The sequence below is a fragment of the Arthrobotrys flagrans genome, assembly GCF_004000055.1.
Source record: "Arthrobotrys flagrans strain CBS H-5679 chromosome Unknown unitig_15, whole genome shotgun sequence".
Taxonomy (NCBI): Eukaryota; Fungi; Ascomycota; class Orbiliomycetes; order Orbiliales; family Orbiliaceae; genus Arthrobotrys; species Arthrobotrys flagrans.
The window spans coordinates 2,046,679-2,067,649 of record NW_027137545.1 but is presented as its reverse complement, the minus strand read 5'-3'; the positions used below and the strand labels follow the sequence as shown (position 1 = coordinate 2,067,649).

The following is a 20,971-nucleotide window of genomic DNA, read 5'->3' as shown; positions in this document are numbered from 1 at the left end:
CATATAAGTAGGAGGAGACCGCCCAGCTCTGGATTGCAACTGCTCCTACTACCCCAAATAATTCTGTAAGCTTCATCTTTTCTTAACCTTTTCATTCCTCCGTACTTTTCCAAGCTCGAGGCTTCGTGCCAAAGGCATCATATCCTGAGCTTCGGTTGCGCTTCATTCGTTGATACTCCATTCGTGGGCATATCTCCGCCAGGCCGCAAAGATGAGTCGCAGAACTGCCATCAAAGAAGACCCTAGCCCAGTACTCATGGGTAGTTCTCAAATCGCGGATATCGAAGAACCCACTTCCCCGCTGACAGAGTTGGGAAACACCCCACCTCACGATACTCCTACTCCTCCAAATGATGTTGTTGTTATGGATACTGACAGTACTTCATCGAAGACTGTTATTGACGGTAAAATCGTGAATAAGACTCTCGATACCAGCAAAACTATGAGCGAAGGTGCTAGGATTACCTTTAACTCCGCTGGACCCTCTAGAGGAGGTGAAACTCTCCTTAGAGATGCCATGCAGGTCGTTAAGAAGTCATCGAGCATGGGATACGATATGTTGGGAGAGGATATGAGAGATATGGTTAATACCATTAACCAGTTGAGGATGAAAGGGGTGGAAGATTTAGGGTTACCACTACCGGTAAGAACATGACCGCCCCGTGTTTTATCGAGTTAAAGATAATTAAGATAAGTTTATAGAGGATTGCAGTTATAGGAAATCAAAGTGCGGGCAAATCGTCATTAATCGAGGCTATCAGTGGGGTAAGTACAATATGCGCTACCCCAAATCCCAATAATAAAGATTCCAAACTGATATAAAGTTCTTATCTCTGCTTAGATCCGAGTCCCTCGATATGCAGGCACTTGCACCCGCTGTCCCCTGGAAATTACTCTGACTGAGGATACTTCACCGCTCGCGCCCTGGAATTGCAAGGTATCCTTACGTTTCCACAAAGCGTACAACCCCAAGAAGAAGGGCGATCCATGGACGGAAATACAGCACACCCAGCACCCATTTATGAGTATCGATGATCCAGAAAATGTCGAGGCTGTTATAATCAGAGCCCAGTTGGCGATCTTGAATCCTTCCAGACATTGGGGTGATTTTATAAACATGCCGGTTCAAATCGCCGGTAATACCGCGACGACCGAAGTTCCGTTTTCTCCAAACGTGATTTGTATGGAGATCACTGGCAACAATGTTCCCAATCTCAGCTTTATTGATTTACCTGGTATCATCCATGTGACTGAGAGAAAGGAGGAGGAGTATTTGATCAAGTTGGTCAGGAATCTTGTGGAAGGCTACATTAAGCAGGAGGATTGTCTAATCCTTCTCGCAATGACGATGAAAGGTATGTTCATACTAAGGAGTGGGAATAAACGTAGGAGAATTTAAAGTTAATGTGATATATGTAGATGATGCGGTAAACCAGTCGGCTGCTCAAATGGCCCGCAAATTAGGTCCGAACCGCACGATTGGAGCTCTCACGAAGCCAGACACCGTTCTCGGAGGAGAGCATGATCAATGGATCAAGATCCTTCGCGGACACGAACATCGTCTCCCCCATGGCTATTTCGTTACTCGACAGCCATCTCAACAGCAGCTTCTCAAGCGTATGAGTCATCCTGAAGCCCGTCGTCTTGAAGATGATTTCTTCAATGGCGAGGACCCCTGGAACACCGAATTGGCTGACCTGAGCGAACGGTATGTAAGCTATTTAATAAAACTTCCTCGCCGCCAAGCTAACATAACGTGTCACTAGCTTTGGCACTGTTAACCTCCAAAAATATCTCTCGAAACAACTTGCCAATCTCATTCGCCAACGCCTCCCTGCAATAATCAGGAATGTCCAAAACCAAAGCGCACAGGTCCAGATGCAGCTTGAGAAGCTGCCTCCACCGCCGGCTAATAGCTTGCGACAAGTCCTAAGACAAGATTTGGACAAATACTTTTACCGACTCTACGACACAATTGATGGCCGCGGCGACGATAATAAATTTTCGTACGAATGGCGTAAGATCGCAGCGAAACTCAAGGCGGACTTGATAGCACTCAGGCCGCGTCTCAACCCGGACGAAAATTCCCCTCGAAATCCAAATTCGCCATTCACGCTCTCTGCCGCCAGAGCTAGCTCGATGTCACTTTTCGGGAGCTTCTCTTCTACACCTTCAACTCCAAATAAGCGTAAACGCCCAGGCAGCCATGATGACCCACCGGATGGTTCTTCGTCAGACCCCTTTAATGCAGGTTCCAGCGCTGAAGGGCCTCCGCCTCGTAAGAGGGCTGCTATCGAGTCCCGCACCCCATCGAGGAAGGTCATCTCCGTTGAAGACGACGAGGTTCTTGAGGCAGATTCTGTGACCGATACACCCGCAGAGTCATCTCAATCCAAGGCCATGCACCTCCACGAAATTCACGAAATCCTCGAAGTCAGGGGTGCCACCGGAATCCCGGGTATCGTCGACCACAAAGCCGTTGAGATCCTTTCCAAGATGCACATACGTCTGTGGGATGGTCCTATCAAAATGTTCATAAATGAGTTCGATACCCTTCTCTATACTCACGCCCACACTACCTTCGCCAGCATCTTCTCTCCTTATGAATTGTCACCATTGTACTCACTTATGACCGGGATCATCGACGAGTTCCACACGATCATGATGACAAAGATCCAGAAATCGATCTCCAAGTGCTTCCGCATCGAAGCCGAGTGCATCTACACTATGCAAGACCGAGACTGGAACCGCGAGCACGATAATTGGAAGCAAGACAATAAACGTCGACGCAAACGAGCAGTAGAAGAACAGTTGGCTATCAAACAACAACGGGCTCAGGAGCGTCACAACCAAGCCGGTAGAAAAGGCAAAGTTGAAGTGATCCCCCCCGAGGGCCCAGATCCATACCAAAGAGAGCTTGATACTTTTACTCATACTCAGGCTTATTTGGGTTTGGCGAGAAGAAGGTTTGGGGATACGGTCATGATGAGGATGATAAGGGGAATTTTTACAAAGTATACGGTTCAGGGGACGTTTAAGGAGCACGTGGAACAACAATTGGGGCTCCGAGAATTGGGAGAGGACGAACAGGAGAGGAAGTGCAGGGAGCTTATGGTCGAAGACCCTGCGAAGGAGAGAATGAGGAGCTCGTTGGTGAGCAAGAAGGAGTTGTTGGACAAGGCTTGGATGGACTTGGAGCCGTATCAAGCATTTGGAGGGGTCTAGACTTAGAGATTTGGACGCTTGATACAATACTGTCTCCCTCGAGACAAATGCCTCCCCATCATTTTTTTTCCCTTTACCCCATTTCTTAGTTGAAATTTGTCTGACGCGATTTAAATCGGACGCAAGACGGAGTTTTAATTGCAATCGGGGGACGGAGTCTTGGTTTCTCCTCGGGTTTTATCCTTTTTATCATTTAGATGCTCGGATAGTTCAAAAATGTTATTTAATGGGAATCATGCTTGAATAGATCTTATCTTCCCTAGGAAAGAAAGGCCACACCTGCATACTGACATCGTCGGACTTTGAAGGTGGTGGGGTCTGCTCCGTCATGACGCTAAAATGGGCCGCGGCATGTTTGTCTTTTGTGTCGCAACTTTAGTTCCCCGCAATTCGTTGCCGACGGCCGGTCAACTTTTAAGCTCGTAATCCCGTTCCGAGCTTAGCTTCACCAAATTCGAGTGTATCTCGGTCCGGAGATTTCAAGAGTAGTATATTTTATAGCCGTGGGCATTTCCGGGTTTTCCGTATTCAATTCTCATTTCTCATTCACCCATCTAAACCCCAGGGATCTATAGATAATCTTGCATTTGCATAGCCTGATACCCAACCCACCGCCCCGGCTCGACCGCAAGAATAAGAAAGATGGTTGTCGCCAGAGTCGCCACGACGGCTCGGAATAGGGCCCTGGGTCTTATGCGGGCAATTAACCACACCAACAAGACATGTCCATGCCACGGGGATCCCTCACACCACCATTCCCACGAACACTCCCGCCACGCTACGAATATCCTGCGCAGGGGGCGTGGGTATGCTACTCCCATTGATGCGTCGCAGCAGAAGGTGGGTATATTCCGTTCCATAAATCAATATCAACATTGATCGAAAGTTTTGATTTTGGGGGTTTTTATTAGGAATATGCATTTGAAATGGCAGCAAGTAGCATCCGGTTTGGACCCGGAGCTACCAAAGAAGTTGGCATGGACTTTGCGAATATGAAGGCGAAGAAGGTGCTTGTCCTTACGGATACTACTGTTGCGCAGTTGACGCCTATGAAGCAGGCGATCGAAGGGTTGGAAAGGGAAGGGGTTAAGTTTGATGTTTATGAGGATGTTATGGTTGAGCCGAAGGATTATTCGTAAGTATCTCTAATATAATTGGTGCTTTTGGGGACTGAAGCTAATACCCTATATGGTGGATCAGGGTTAAGAAGGCAATTGAGTATGGACGGAACTCTGGTGCGGATGCTATATTGGCGGTTGGCGGTGGGTCGGTTATGGATACCGCGAAACTCGTGAATCTGTATACGAGTTATCCGGATGCCGATTTTCTCGACTTTGTGAATGCGCCGCTGGGGAAGGGGTTGCCGATTACCAAGGCATTGAAGCCGTTGATTTGCATTCCTACTACTGCCGGTACGGGTAGCGAAACTACCGGTACCGCGATTTTGTGAGTATATACACGCCGTACCACCCTCGAGAATTTATGGGTTCCATGACGGGCTAACGGTTTTGCAATACAGCGACCTAACAGACGTCAAAGCCAAAACCGGCGTCGCCCACCGCTACCTCAAACCCACCCTCGGCATCTGCGACCCTCTAAACACCAAAACCATGCCCTCAGCCGTCCATGCCTCATCAGGTCTCGACGTCCTATGCCACTCCCTCGAATCTTGGACTGCAATCCCCTACAACGAACGTATCCCGCGTCCTACAAACCCCATCCTCCGACCAGCCTACCAAGGCGCCAACCCCATCTCCGACGTCTTCTCCTTCGAAGCACTAAAAATGACGGTAAAATACCTTCCTAGAGTGGTAAAGGATCCCGGAGACTCAGAAGCACAGAGTAATATGCTCCTTGCGGCTACCCTCGCCGGCGTAGGGTTTGGAAACGCAGGCGTACATCTCTGCCATGGGATGAGTTATCCACTCAGCGGTATGAATAAAGGGTATAAACACGCAGGATACCAGGTGCCCCATCCGCTCATCCCCCACGGCGTTTCGGTTGCCGTGACTGCTCCCGCAGTATTCAAATTCACGGGCCCCACAAACCCACAACGACATCTTGCTGCAGCTGAGGTATTTGGTGCGGATATCAGTAATGCGAAGGAAGAGAGTGCGGGTGAGATATTGAGTGAGGCCTTGGCAAAGTTTTTGGTGGGACTGGGAGATCAACCGAGAGGGATCAAGGCGCTCGGGTATGAGAAGGGTGATATTGGAGCGCTGGTTGAGGGGACGATGCCGCAGCAGAGAGTATTGGTTTTGGCGCCGAATTTGAGGGGGGAGAAGGAGAGGCAGAGGGAGATTCTGACGGGATTGTTTGAGGATGCGCTAGAGTATTAAATTAGCAATGCTAGGCCTTATGGGTACGGATTTTAAGGGAAAAGAACAACGGAGGGCGCATGAAGAGTGATACGACATGATATAAACTAAAGATCAATATACATCGACATCGTATCAGAGGATCTTTGGTATCTTAAATTTACTAAATCATAAACCAAAAACTGCGGGTTGGTTTTTCTTAGTGACATAAAGCTCCCGTAGTTATAGCCCGCAGACAACCTCTGCTAGCACAAAGTCCGACGACCCCAAGCCAGTTGCGCCAGCGAATGGAGGAGGTTCTGCAGACACGGATTCTGCGTTGCTAGTGTGGCAGATTACCATGCCAAGAACCGTATCACGTGAGTTTGTTCACGTGACGTTGGCGAACAAGTCTTTGATTCGACGCGACAAGCAAGGCGGATCAGTTCCCAGTCCTGTAACCCACCCTGCGTGCTTGTAAAATCCATTCCATCGCGACCTCATCACCTCGGCTTCGACATCGCAGGGCGAAAACCCTACCCCCTCTACCGCCATCCTCAGCTCGCCATCACATAGTAAACACTCTCTCAGCTGATTCTCTACCATGGCTAGCGAACAGCGACGGCTGCTTGAGCAGCTGGTATGTCATTCTTCTCTCCTCGCCGTCAATTGCCTTCAAGCTTCCATTGACCCAACTGACTCTTCTGCATCAGATGGGCACATCCCGTACCCCCTCCTCGACTAAATACACCGACCCGACTGTCTGTCGTTCCTACCTCGTCGGCACCTGCCCTCACGACCTCTTCACAAACACCAAACAAGATCTCGGTGCATGCCCAAAACTGCACTCCGAACCCTTAAAATCTGAATACGAAGCCGATAAAGCCAATGGGAAAGATCCAGGATACGAATGGGATTATGCCCGTGATTTACAAAAGTATGTGGAGGATTGTAATCGACGGATTGATGCTGCGCAAAGGAGACTTGAGAAGACACCGGAGGAGATAATGAAGACCAATGTGCTGTTGAAGGATATTAGGGATCTGACGGAGAGTATTCAGTGCGGATTGAAGGAGGTGGAGGTTTTGGGATCGCTCGGGAGTGTGGGGTTGGCGATGGAGGAGTATTTTAAGATTAAGAAGATGAAGTTTGATAAGGATGAGAAGGAGGTAGGTTTTAGCATTCTATCGGGGGAGTGTGGAAGGGTATGCTGACGGATGTGGATGCGTAGAGAGAGCTCAAATCACTGTCAGACACGTCGGGCCCATCGGGGCATCAGAAGCTGCAAGTCTGCGATGTCTGCGGGGCCTACCTGTCTCGTTTGGATAACGATAGACGACTTGCGGATCACTTTTACGGAAAAGTACGCATCCTCTCCTACATCGACATTGTTTACTCTGTTTGGTTGACATTACTGACTGATATCTTATAGATGCACCTCGGATACGCCCAAATGAGAAACAAACTAAAGGAGCTACACGAGATAATTGGCAACCGGAGACCACCACAATCCGAAGGTCCCGCCAGGGGACCGGGCGGCGAAGGTGGGTGGGGCGGCGATAGGAGTTACGGTGAATATGGAGGCGACCGAAGAGATAGACGAGGCGGTAGGGGTTACGGTGGACGACGTGGTGGGCGATGGTAGAATCAAAGCGCCCCTCGACCACACAGCGATCCTTGGCCACGATTACCAAATCAACGTCCATAACCCCCTCAGGGACCCCAAAGTTCGAAGCTGTTGGGACGCAGGAAAACTCGCCGCCTCAGAAAATCGAAACTCCAGCTCGTCAACCCTCGTCTCTTCCTGAGCCCTCACCTCTGCCTGAATACTCGCCTCTTCTTGGATCCTCGCCGCTTATTATTAGACCCCCAACTCCTTTTAAACTCCTGCCCTATCAGGTTCACTACAAAAAGGCGCGTAATGAACATCGTCTGTACCTCTACCGCGTCAGGAAAAGGGCGGCCCTTTTGAAATTATCACAAGGAAACGACACCAATGCCGAAGCTCCCTCACCAATCAATGCCGAAGCCCTCTCGCCGATTACTAAGATGCAAAGATCCCTTCAGCAGTACAAAGATGACGATGGTGTTTATGAAGGCACTGAACAGTATTCGAGTCCTTCTCCTAAAAGAAGTATCGAACTCTAGTTCCGGACGAATAAACGGAATAGGGTTGATTATCTATTTTTTTTTTAATTTTCGTCTATCATTGTTCCCTTGGAAGAGGGCTTGTGGAAGGGTTAGCACTGTTGAGGTCCCGCTGTGCCAAATTCATAGGCGAGAAAACTGCATATTTGTATTTTTGTACTTTTTTTTTTTTGGTCAAGTCTTAATTGCTACGACAAAAGCTCTGCCAGCCCCTCATGATCATATTGTTAGATAGATACCCCGACCGCTTTAACGTCGCTGATTCAATACAATTGTAATCTATGAAACTTCAATTGGTATCGATTTTACCAACGATGAGCGAACGTGACAGATTAATTGGCACTTTTATGGCTTCTATGCATCATTATTTCGGAATGGCCTTTTGACATTAAACGTACAAAAAGTAGATTCTCTCGAGAATATCGTCCGAGGATCGCCATATTAACAGCCTTTGAATGATTTCAAATGCTATTATGGCCTCTATGCGGTTTTATATCAAAGGTATACATAAACTTTCGCCAATACATCTCGCCCAGAAGTCTATTTCAATTGAATGGAGTATGGTCAGATGGATTTCACGAATTGCTTGTACGGTAATGTCCCACGAAACCCTCACCGACGACGAAATCGTCGAGTACTACGAATCTCATTCCCAAAGCCCTCCTAACTCCTGCCCGAACTCCGGCTCGGATACACCCAAACCCTTCCGAAACGGGACGACCCCCCCTCAATCATAAAATCCGGCCTCTATATCCCCGACAAATCCCTCAACCTCCAAACCGCCTTGAAAATCCTTGATAAATCAATAATAAGAGTTACAAAGTTATATGGAGCGTTTGGAAGAAATGGGATGGGATGGGATAGGTAGTTATGGAATATATCAACGGAAGACACTTAAATGTTAACGACGAAAATGAGGTGGTTTGGTTGGCTGAGAAGGTTGTGGAGGTTATCAAGTACTTTTGGGGGCTTGACGGGAAAGAGATGGTAGGGGCGATCGGAGGGGGTAGGTGCAGAGGATGCTGGTTGAGTAGCGATTTTCCGAGATTTGAGAGTCAAAAGGAGTTGGGAGATGAGAAAGGGAGTTTGGGAGTGAAGGAGAGGGGAATGGTATTATGTCATTTGGATTTGGTTATTAGGAACTTTTCGATGGTTGATGACGGAGGGGAGAAGGATGTGGCGGTGGTGGATTAGGAGAGTGTGGGGTGGTTTCCTAGGGTGTTTGAGGTTGGAGATGGTGGTTGGTAATAGTGTACATGCGGGTAAAAAGGAAGGGGAGTTTGAGAGGAAGTTGAGGGGTATGTTGAATGAAGAGGAGGCAGAGACGATCGAGAGGGTTTGGAGAGGGGATTGGTTATCGATCGTGATGTATAATACGTATGCTTCTGCATTTTAGGATTGTGATATCAGAAGAAGAAATGATTAGAGAGGCTTCCGTTATAGAAGGTTCTTAGGCATCCTCGGGTGAATTGTAGATGGTGGTGTACAGCCTGGGGTTTACGTATGCCCCGATGCCGCGATAAATACATATCGAAGGAACATGTATACTATTCTGGCTAGGATACGAAGACTTTTGTGCCGATAAGATGGTTGGTTTTACTCAATGGGGAGCATCCAGGAGTACGAGATACGGGCTCGGATCATCGTGTCTAAGATTTGATGTTTTTTGTTTCAAGTACTACCCTCGTAGATTCATTAATTACTTTAGTTTCACGGGGAACCAGACTCGTTTCTACCTCTCATATTTTCGGATATAGATAATCTTGAGATTTTGGAGTTGTAATGTTGGATTTTGAACACTCGTGCAAGTGATATAGATCCGCTTTTGATTTTGGCGGTAGAAAGTCAATGTAAAAATACTTTTGGATCGAGTTACTATTGAAGTGTACTTCCAAGAGATAGTTAGGTAAATTTGTTTATCATCCCGCTTGATAATTAAGTCGAAGCCTCGAATTGTCGTGGCATGGTGAGAATATTAGAACGCAGGCGTCGTCAGCTGTGTTCTAAATTCCGCAGCAAGCCTATTACACACCGCGGATCGGAACCACTTCCTTACTAAGAGATATTATATCTTGAAGACCCAACCGCAATTGTAACGTTATAGCTAGAGCTCTGCATAGAGTCGGCAAGTGGAGGTGAAATCGATATCGATCGGATCGAATTTCCAATTGGGCTTCCACACTCGCATTCGCACTCCACCCGAACGAAAGTTTTATGGTGCTCCGCCAAAGCATATGCTGGTTAGACCCAAGCATAAACTTGTGATCCCGCGCTCGCATACGATCCCAGACCGGCTTAAACAAGGTGTGGGGACGAACCTAGCATAATCGAAATATATGGTTTGTCGCACACAGCCTCAACAGCGCCAAGGCAGGAACCGTTTGCTTCACCGTTTGCGAAACCAGCTGACGAATATTTGTCACATTCGAAGATAAAGAGTGTGAAGGATACTTCCTTTCCTGTTCACAATACTTTTGTTCGAAACCAAGAGCTTGGCTCTTTTTTTTGTCGTAGGTATCGGGGCGAAAGGGGTTACGCGTTTTGGCGGTGCTACATCTGGTAGGCGTTTGGAGAGCGAATTACCAGCACCAAGATAGAATCACATATCTTTTGCAGTTCTTGGATTCCTTTCTGACAGCATTGCATGGCCCGCCCTGCTATCGATATGACATACACAATATAGTGAGGCTCAAATTGGGATAGGCAGAATGCATTTCCATAGCAAATAGAGAAAACATACCTGGTTTGACATTCCTGGTTCCAGGATATATTACGAGGCAGTCATGATATTAGTGGAAGGCGATGCCATTTTTAGCTTGCCTGATTGACAAGGGAGTCAGTCAAAGGTAGCGCCAACCGAAGTTGGTAACTAACTGACAGGGAAGCGAGGCTGTGAAGAAGCTTGAAATACTTATTAATCCTGTCTTCCAAGGATCATGGTCCGTTTGTATTTAATTCCGGAGTCGAGTCTTTTGGATCGTATTTGTCTTGTAGAGTATCGTAGTATGAAGGAGAGCCAAGTGTCTGCGGCCTCATCTGACAGCATCACAACCACCACTACACTCACGACAAACGCCATGAACCATCGACATCGACATCCCCGGCCACTTCACAACTAAACCTCGTCCGACCATTCCGACCCAATATAACCACCGTACATAGTATATTGCCAACGGTTTCCGTCGCTACATATCATTCGTCTGTCGCTGTTCCGTAGATTAATCCTAGAAACACCATGCCAGCCGACGAGGTTCTCCCACGTACGTGCATTACCTACTTCCGCTTCTGCTTCGATCCCCCATGTAACGAGAGAATGCCATGGTCGGTGCCATGGATGGGCCGCGAGAATGCCATGAGAAACGCCATGTTAACCCCACGTTCCTTCGTGGATTGTTATCGCTTGCAGGCTTCCAGATTCGTCCCTCTCCTGATGGCGACCCGTACCACCAAACAATTCTGTTCTCCCACGACTATCGTCCTGCCGAACCAGCTTACCTCAAGTCTCGCTCAAAACATCCGGACGAATACTCCATTGCTCTTTTAGACGCCTATATTCCGGATATAATATTCGCCCAGGTTGTAGCCAAGCCGACGATATCCACGCCTTCTCTTTCGCTCGACGAAATCCGTCGACAAAATAACGGTGGTTCTCCGAATCTACCGACAATTGCACTACCGACCTCCTTTACGATTCAGCTTTACAATCCGGAATCTCAGGTTATAGTACATCACAAGTCGTCAAAATGGACCGGATCGTATTGGGAATTCACACTCCCCCGCCGTTCGTTCCGCCAGCCAACGGGCTCTCGTCTTGATGCCGAACTAGCACGAAACAACGCCCTCCCACCAACCGACGTTTCCACCTTCCGTTGGCGCAAAGATGGGGGTGTAGTTTCCAAAACATCATTACGATGCACAATGCTCTCTCCGGCCTCGAATTCAGGCGATAAAAATGCCAGGAAAAAAGGCGGCAGCGAACCCGACATCACCGTCGCAATTATGGACAAACTAAAGGATGTCACGATATACCAACCGAGCTTGCAACGTGTCGATGTTGAAGATAAAAAGGGGCTGGAAGTCGCATTACTACTAACCGCGACGGTTATTGCGGATATTTATTTCACTCCGCCGAGTACTAGTTTCAATGTTGGAATCCAACCCGCGGTGTCTCCTAATAGTGGCCCAAATGTGAGGCCGCAGAGACCGTTACCGACTGTTGTCCCTGGACCTGTTGGGCTCGGTGCGGATAACGGTAGGAGGAGAAGCAGCAGTATAAGTCCGATCAGCGGCACTCCACCGACACACACACTCCTAAAACACCCAACACCACCGAATAACGCCCCAGCTGTAGTAAATAACAACGTCCTTCGCGACACGGCCGCTCTCCAGCGACAACAAGCAATCGAAGACCGTCGTCGTATCGAGGAAGAAAAGAAACGACAGAAAGAAGCTGCGCTCGAAGAGAAGAGGATCCGAAAGATGTTGGAGAAGGAGGAAGCCGAGAGACGCAAAGAAGAGGCGAGGGTGAATGCTGAGACGGAAAGATTGAGGAAACAATATGGTAGCGATGCAGCTGCCTGGGATCGGTTGAGGAGGGATCAGGGTAATGCACAACATTATGACTATTACGGCCATCAGAGGAACCAATCGGTACCTCAGCCACCTAGTTCCTATAACCAGCGACCACCGGTTATTCTCGAACCCACGGATACCTCGCCGAGTCAACCGGCACCGAATGGCAGGAGGTGGAGTCAGCAACTACCACCCCGACAGCCGTTGTACCCGGTTCCAGAGACTCAACAGGCGAGGCCACCGCAGAATTTGAGTCCTAGCGGGCCACCATCGAGCTTCCAGCAGCCGCAGAAACAGCCTAAGAAGAAGTCTAGCGGGCTCCTTAGCATCTTTGGTGGTGGGAGCAGCTCTGGAAGCGGGTTGACGAAAAAGAAGAGCAGTTTCTTCTGATTTATGATATAAATCGTATCCACTGGCATGGATACTTCGTCCTTTCGTTGACTACGTCGATTCGTTAACGGGGAGTCCCTGTGAGTTTTTTTTTGCTATCATTTAGCGTTGAGTATATATGTCCTTTCCTTTCATTCTTTCCTTCATAGATTGCTCTGCTAGATTACCTATTTTACTCCGCTCTGAGCGGGTACTCTTAAGAGCTATCATTCCTTTGATTCCTTTGCATTATCAGTTTTGGTCGGGTCATAGATTGGAGAACAGGCGTTTCATTCGAATTATACGTTGCAGGCTGATTGCATTTATTGGCCATCGCATTTATCCTCCCCTGTGGCTTCGCCCGGGGAAACCATTGTTTCTGACGTTATACCTGCTTGCATATATGCGCTTGCTCGCTTGCTTGCGATGAAGATGTTTTTCGCAGATTTTAGTTATAGCCAGAACGCGCAGAAGTCTTTCTTTGTTATTTTAGATAGGTCCCGTTAAAAGTGGGTAGTATCATTTCTGCTACCAAGTTTATATATGTCGAGTACGAAAGAATTGGATTTCCGTGAAATAAAATACTTTAAAGATATCTCTAACCTGTAGATTTTGTCCAGTCCCCTAAACTCATTGCGATTTTATGGAACTATTCTTTGCATTTGGGAATTACCATGGGGAAGTTTATTCAAACGTCAGCAGAATGGTGTCGTGTGACTACCTTCATGCTCAAAATTACCTTGAAGGAAAAAAATTTCTCATATGAGATATAAAAAGAAATCCGGAATTACTCGACAGCCTCCTCCATTTTCGTAATGAAAATGATCGCGTGTTTCTGAATAAACAGTATGATATCGGCGAACCTGGCTTTGCTGCAGAATAACAGGGTTAACCGCGGGCCTACGAGCGTTACTGCGGGCTTACAAGGCGCATTTGGAAGCTTGATAGAAGGTACCTGTGAATTTACCTGTGAATTTACCTCAGGCCTCATACCCTACCTGTGGAAATAGATAGGTAGATGAAAGGCGTCAAAGCTCCTCTGAAAGCTTTTAAAGTTGGTATCAATGTTGATGCCAAGCTTAAGGTAGAAAATTCGAGTTTGGGACAGAGTTTGGATTATCGCCTTTACAAGAATCAAGGAGCTCGAGGTTGCAAAAGAAATTCTCAGTAAACTTAGTAGTAGGGGCTACGTACGTAAATATGGTATCCATGATGGTGGAGAAGAAGCGGTACCGTTCGACTAGCTATGAATCCTGAGCGAAACGCACATCTGCCATCCGTCCATGGCCCAAAGATCGATATACTGATGCATGATGCTACTATACCCGGAGTTCAAATAATTGGCCGGAAAAGTCTTAGCAGAGCTCCTCGGAACAGAATTATTCCTCTTCATTTTTTGTGGTGAAATATGCAAGTCCGACCCCGGCTCCTGAGCAGGCAGTTTAGGCCATAGCAGCGAGAGCGATGTTAATTACTGTCCTCCTCCAGATATCTAAATCATTTGCTAAAATCTCCGTGCGATAAACCTTTACTAAAGTGCCATGCGCATGCTCGTTATCATTGCGAAACCTGCAGCTCCGTGATTGTCTTCCATGCATATGCGCACGCAGATTAGTGGCAGCCCTATAGCATGGTATTAGTACTTGATTATTTCTTCTAATTTCATACGTAGTATAATTATATAAGTGGTTGAGATCGATCGGAGACTCATTCCGCCTGATCAATTCTATAGAGAATTAGTGCTGATACCGTGGCTTTTGCTGAATGGCTGATGCATCTAGATATCCTCAACACGATAGAATGCAGCTTCTCCAGGATCTCATAAAATGAAATTTGTATTCGTTAATATCTATCAGTGAATGTTTGTTGCTGACATATTTAGTATTGAAGGAAAATGATATATCATATGAAAGATACTTCGTATATTGGTACCTATATACAACTCTATAGGGCTAGCCCTACTTTTACCTGAGTTGGTACTCTTAGTTTCAATAAAACTACTCTCCATTGTGGTTATCCTTTCTACCAGTTCTCGTTTTCAATGACCAAACTCTATAGATCTAGGGCAATCACATATTTTTCAACGCACTTTACTTCATCGTATGAGTAATACATAATATCGCCTTAATTCTACCGCGAACTTTACCTTCGGGTGTGCGTGCGTTAATTACGGATTCTTTTATATTGTCTAATGCTGGTGCGTGATGGAGTTTCATTCTAGTATATACTATAGCAGCAACTAACTAATTTTGAGATATTCGCACAAATTCTCATAAAGTAGGGATCAATGGTGGATAAAGTCACTGTTAGACATGTCGACATTGATAATCGTATATTGTGAACCAGGCTACGATGTAAAGTCTACATCAACGGGAAATTCTGCGATCTGTCATGGTCTTTCACTTTCTTTTTCCATGTTTCTCTTTTTCTAGGTTGCCATCCCCAAAACTCCTGCCTGGCGAATTATTCAAAATAGAATGTGCCGCGTTGTTAATTAAATACACCCCCACGAGGCCATATATGTGCCGGTTCCGAAGACTGCTCCACGGAGCTCTGGTCGATTGCTCGAAACTATTGCGTTTCACTTTCCAACATGGGTGACACAAAATATCATTCTGAAATTCGATATATGCCAAAAAAAAAAAACAGAATAATCGTACAGCTTCATCTTTCCGCAATTGACGACATAACCGGTTTTAAGATACAAATGAGAACCTATAATTTTACGCTGATTGATATAAATTCCGTATTTCTATGCCTTCTTCTGTACCACACATGCAGATTCGTATGCAGGTAATATAATACTTGAATGATATACCCCTAGGTATACAAATATCCTGCGAAGGATAGTATCCTGCGCTACGGTGCATATGCATCGTTGCATTTCGAAAGCTTCTGGACTTGCCTCGCCACGTCACACACCATTGCAAGTTCGAGGCTGTTAGCCATGAGGTCACCTTTGCCCATCCATACAGAACTCGCCAGGCCGTGCATTTCCCTACACTCCGCGAGATTATGGCCTTGTATACCCTGCTTGATTAGCGAGACTCGTGCTTATAAGGAGCGCTCGAGCTAGGAAGCCTAGTATATGTTTAGGGCGATGGGCTATAGCGCTAGCTCCGTAGTTGATAACAATTATAATTAATTTCGAATTTATCAAGGAAAATTCATCTCGCTTATTAGGTTCTAAATCATGAACCAAACCGGTAGCTTTGAAACGGGGTTTAATTCTGGCATTCAGCTGGTCTCCAATAGTGGCAACATTCAGCAAGTGCACGGTACTGGCTACATTCAAAATATTGACGTTCATTATAATATTTGCCATCAGAATTGTGATCATAATGGTAATAAGAACAATACTTACTATAGCTGTTTGCTTGTAAAATTCGAAAGAGAAAGCATGCTGACACCTCCAAGCCCAAGGGATCGATTACAAGGACGCCAATTTTCACCGTCACATGGAACTCTGGAAAGCTCGGATCCATCAGACTGATGCCTCAAAAGATGAAGAATCATTGTCTCACAGACCTGGACCATGCGACTGGATTTTAGAAAGAGAGTGTTATAAGAAGTGGAGCACAGATGAAGCTAAGACTTCTGTTCTTTGGATTCAAGGCCGGGGTACGTTTTCTTGTACCAAGCGCATCGATTAGTGCCCATATTAACAAAAAGCAGTTGGTTGCGGCAAGTCGACCATTTTGTAAGTATTGCGGCGGCCGTAACAATCTCTCTGGGTCTAACAGAGGGTTGATTGTGCCTCCGATCCAGATCCCGAATAGTTGATGAGCTTAATGTGCGGTCTACACAAGGGGAAATACATCTTCTCTATTTCTACATCAGTGCGACTGATGAAAAGCTCAGGGGGGGAGGGGCTCTCATACGATCGTTTATGAGACAAATCATGAAGTGCGGCCCCACAGCAAACAAATTCCCAGGCTCACCACTGGATCGGAATGACATCGAACAGAAAGAAGATCACGATCTTAGACCCTATCTATTCAACTATCTTCGGAATAAGACAGCATTGCCTGTGTTCATAATCGTCGACGCTTTAGACGAAGTCGGCAATGGCGATCGCAACTTACTGCTCAAGATGATTATCGAAGAGCACGAATCGACAGATCTCACTGAACAGGATAGGTCGACCCCCACCAAAGAGCACGAATCGAACCTTAGAAAACCTTGTTTCAAGATCCTCTTGAGTTCTCGCGACGATGTTGGTGTTGAAACAATCCGGACGCTTCCTAGCACAAAAGACCGCCGGACAAAACTTGACATCTTTGAGATTCAACCCAAGGATATCGCGGATGATATCCAATCTTTCATCCAGAGAGAGCTTGTGCCAATATGTTTTGGAAAATCCGGTTACGATCTAAACTCGGATTGGCAGATAAAGATCGTTAACACGCTAACCGAACGTGCAAATGGAACGTTAGTAACCTTTTCTTTTATTTCCTTGAGATGAGCAATGCTAAATATGATGTAGATTTCTCTGGGTTCATTATCAGGTGATGATCATTTGTAATATGCCATGGTCATCTATTGGTCGTCATGTTGAAACGCTGGCCACACCGGGTGGAGGCTCGGTAGATGGAATAAATTCTTTCTACAAGCAGATCATAGAGAAATTAACGAGCGGGGTTATGATTTCCCAGCTTCAGCGAGAAACTGCTCGAAAGGTTTTTACATTGCTAGTTCACGCATCCGGCCCAATTCCAGTGGATACCCTGCTGGACGCTCTTTTCCCGGATACAAAGGGCTTTGACCCAAAAGACATCGTTAGTTTTTGCAAATATCTCGTGGATATAGACGAAAGTCAGCGTGTCTTTCGGTGGACTCACTACTCTGTCTACCAATACTTCACGAATAAAATAAAGGATGGGCAATCGACTACACGGCCACACAAACTAATTGCATTGGAAGGAACCAGTGACAGAGCCCTCATTGCAGAGATATGTTTGTCATACCTTTGTCGCCCCACGTTTGCAAGAGCGGAGCAAATTGACTCTGCTCGATATGGCAATAACTCTTTTAAGAAATATCTGTCGGAGAACAAATTTCTGGAGTTTGCATGTACCAAATGGGCCCATTATAGCCGGCCAAGGTTGGCTCATGGCCAAGTAAAAAAGTCTATACTTGAGCTGTGCAAGAACTACTCGAATATGCAGCTGGCGTTCCATATCTTCCTACACATCGCCAGCCGGAATGCATACATAGTTGATGGCGTTTGTCCCACACACATAATCAGTTATTTTCACTTATCCGAGTTTTTCAAAGAATTGGACCGGCGGAAACTTTTGGAAACTCATGCTCAGGCAGGGAATGGATTTACGGCAGTACATTGGGCCATCGATAGTTACAACAACCCGGCCGACATAAACATTTCCGAAGAGGACTCCGACACTGCCACAGACTTCCGCGCGCACGAAGAGGATGTCCTATCCACGGTGAAGAAATTGGTTGAATATAACGCAAACATCAACATCCAGGACAATAAAGGTTGCACCCCCTTGTATCATGCCGCGAGACAAGGATATCTTAATGTTGTCAGGGAGCTCCTACAGACGAAAGAGATAATGGTCGACCTCCACGGTGAAAAGTCGGGAACGCCTTTGATAGTTGCTTCGTACAAGGGCCACGCAGCTATTGTCGAAAAACTTATTGAAAAAAAAGCAGACGCCACTATTAGTAGCGAATTTGGAACAGCACTGCATGCAGCAGCCTCACAGGGATCTACAAAGTGCGTTTCGATAATCCTGGAAGATAGAAAGGCTCGATTATTGGACATAGCTGTACCAAAGATCGGCACGCCTCTTCATGAGGCGGCCTATTATGGTCAACCCGAAATTGTGGGGATGCTTCTTAAGAAGGGATTTGGCGTCGACAGTAAAAGTGAAAGTTACGGAACACCTCTACAAGCCGCTGCAGGTGGCTGTTATAAGGGGAACGACCGCGCTAACGTTGAGTTCAAGAAGATCTTCAAAATGCTCTTGGAATCCGGCGCAGATGTCAACGCCCAAGGAGGTTTATTTCAAACTGCCCTACATGCTGTCGTTCATAACGGGCATTGTGAATTAGCAGATATGCTGCTCCAAAAGGGAGCGAGGGTAAACATCAAGGGCGTAAATGGAACCGCATTGCAAATAGCGCAGCAAGAAGGGTACACAGAGATCGTGAAACTTCTTAAACAAAGAAAGAGCAGGTGGTTCTGGAGTATCTTCGAAATTAGCAGCGGAAGTGGCAATTCAAGAGCACCGAAAGAAGTTTCTACCCAGGGGGGGTTCGTTAAGCACATCACTGCAGTTCCCTTGTGGATGTTTATGACCGCACTAAAGGCAGATGACGAGAAACGAATGGAGATGTTCTTCACGGCTTACCAGAAGATTATTGAACAAAATATCAATGCGAATCAGATGGGATCACTTGAGGTGCTAGCTTTGATTGGGGAGCAGGTTTTCCAAGAAATAATCTCTTTCACAGTTCTCCGGCATAATTCACGAGCTGGCAAGCCTACTCCTGCAGCTCAAATCCTGGATACGAAAACACAAACAAAAACTCCTCGAAGCCTAGCTGAGACTATCGTCAATTTTTTATTTCGTATTTTTAATAAATGGAGTCATCCTCCAAAAGCTGAACAAGATTTTCCCGCGGATGCTAGTATCGAGACTCCTGCAGATGATGGATCAACCACCAAAGATTTTCCCTTTTATAGCGAAGATCCCGCCTTTAGAACTCTGGATCGCCTTACTAATATAGCAGTTGCCATATTAGGCAATTCCATAGATAGAAATAACTGGGACGCAGTTAATCTGTTATCGACGGTCTGGACAAGAGCCTTATTTGAGGTACAACGCCAGGAGAAAATCGGCGATGAGATGCTTAGAGATCTCATTAACGCCCGCGCTGAGGAGCTCATGTTATTACTTAAAAAAGGTGAACTGGAAGGCGGAAAAAGGATAGCAAAAGTAGCGGTTCAGTTGTTAGCAACAGCGATTGGTCATATTGGGGGGGATGAAAAGTATAAACACTTGGTATGCAGCCTTGCACGTATTTGGGCGCTTGCCATGGGAAATATTCACGAGTTAGGCGAAGAAAAAAAGCAGGATTACTTGACCCCATTGCTAGAAACGGTTATTGAAGCTATCAAAACCGCTCTCAAGAATAAAGACGGAAAAAGGATTGAGCAACTCGCCGAGGTCATACTTGCGGTTTTCATACATGTAATAACCGAGTTGAGCCTTGACAGCCTGTTCGACAAGGTAGCCGGAATTTGCTTAAAAGTGTGGGATACTATAACGGTGTCAGATTACCCGCAGGGTGAACTTGCTCGCCAGGCTTTGAAGGGTAAAGCAACGAAGTTTATCGATTTTTTGCGGTCGGTTGTCGATAACAACCGCAAAGATATCTTTGAGTTTGCAAAAGAACGAGGCGATGGACTTCCCGAAGACTTGAATGCACTTCTCTCAACATACAAAGCTATACCGGTACGACCACAAGTTCAGGAGTCTAAACCTAGCGACGGGACAAATTGTAACAATATTATTCAACCGTAACTACTAGGGCACCTTTTTCAATCAGAATTGAAGCGAAAGATACAGATAGCCATAGAAAGTTTTCCTAGGCTGCGTGTAGAATGTCTTGCGGTTTCGGTATTTGGCAACCAAGACTTATATTCACAATATAGCTAGCCTCCAATAAAACTAGCGTTCATATATATTGTATGTACTAGCCAGTTCATCGAAGTTGTTATTATATAATCATTATTTTCAGCTATCAGCTACTACTTTCTAATTGCCAAATACGACACGACGATGGTATTATGTGAATAACAAAACAGGGTACGCTCGTGAGCTGGACGCTTCGACATTCTTACCTGGAAAGTGATATATATTGAAGAACTGCCTGATTCTGGGCGTGTCAAATTCTTTTCAGCAATACACATATAGAATGAGCCTCGTATATGCGTATGCCAACCTCCACGAATTCTCCAGGGATGATAGGCTGTTGAAGGTGACCAAAGTTCCCAGTAGAGCAACTCGACCATCTACTCTAGTAACGCTTTTGATCTAAGGCCGTATAGCAAAGTAAACACAATATAGCCTTTGAGTCTGAGTGTGTAACCAATGAGCCTTGAACACGGTATACTAGCAACCCTAAGTCCTCATATGCATGCCGCTGAGAACTGCAATCTGCATCTCAATTCGTGATATGCATGCGGGATTAAGTCAGCTCTGCAGAATATTTGTAATCAAATTACACGTCTTGAATGGTACATACAGCTTGTACCTTGAGTTATGTTTTGAGATGCATGCCTGAGAAACCAATTGAACGTCCTCACTTGCGTCCTGTTGCCATAAATA

The 20,971-nt window shown here is 46.1% G+C and overlaps 5 protein-coding genes across 5 annotated transcripts; all 5 read left to right on the top strand.

Moving 5' to 3' along the window:
• Window positions 1-211: 211 nt before the first annotated feature.
• DFL_000527 (uncharacterized protein) lies at window positions 212-3,225 on the top strand (the record flags this gene model as incomplete). The annotated part of the gene is made up of 5 exons (XM_067634502.1): window positions 212-643; window positions 703-765; window positions 842-1,355; window positions 1,420-1,708; window positions 1,767-3,225. The coding sequence occupies 5 exons, from the start codon at window positions 212-214 to the stop codon at window positions 3,223-3,225; spliced, it is 2,757 nt and encodes a 918-aa protein (XP_067495067.1).
• Window positions 3,226-3,867: 642 nt separating this feature from the next.
• Window positions 3,868-5,564, top strand: DFL_000526 (uncharacterized protein; the record flags this gene model as incomplete). The annotated part of the gene is made up of 4 exons (XM_067634491.1): window positions 3,868-4,065; window positions 4,137-4,360; window positions 4,426-4,671; window positions 4,745-5,564. The coding sequence occupies 4 exons, from the start codon at window positions 3,868-3,870 to the stop codon at window positions 5,562-5,564; spliced, it is 1,488 nt and encodes a 495-aa protein (XP_067495066.1).
• Window positions 5,565-6,126: 562 nt separating this feature from the next.
• On the top strand, window positions 6,127-7,670 carry DFL_000525 (uncharacterized protein; the record flags this gene model as incomplete). Its single annotated transcript, XM_067634479.1, has 5 exons — window positions 6,127-6,162; window positions 6,236-6,691; window positions 6,754-6,885; window positions 6,955-7,129; window positions 7,240-7,670. 5 exons carry the CDS (start codon window positions 6,127-6,129, stop codon window positions 7,668-7,670), a joined length of 1,230 nt encoding a protein of 409 aa, XP_067495065.1.
• Window positions 7,671-10,905: 3,235 nt separating this feature from the next.
• Window positions 10,906-12,632, top strand: DFL_000524 (uncharacterized protein; the record flags this gene model as incomplete). Its single annotated transcript, XM_067634468.1, has 2 exons — window positions 10,906-10,930; window positions 11,077-12,632. 2 exons carry the CDS (start codon window positions 10,906-10,908, stop codon window positions 12,630-12,632), a joined length of 1,581 nt encoding a protein of 526 aa, XP_067495064.1.
• A 3,172-nt stretch (window positions 12,633-15,804) lies between these two features.
• Window positions 15,805-20,164, top strand: DFL_000523 (uncharacterized protein; the record flags this gene model as incomplete). Its single annotated transcript, XM_067634457.1, has 5 exons — window positions 15,805-15,955; window positions 16,029-16,232; window positions 16,287-16,311; window positions 16,380-17,042; window positions 17,098-20,164. The coding sequence occupies 5 exons, from the start codon at window positions 15,805-15,807 to the stop codon at window positions 20,162-20,164; spliced, it is 4,110 nt and encodes a 1,369-aa protein (XP_067495063.1).
• Between the last annotated feature and the right edge of the window lie 807 nt (window positions 20,165-20,971).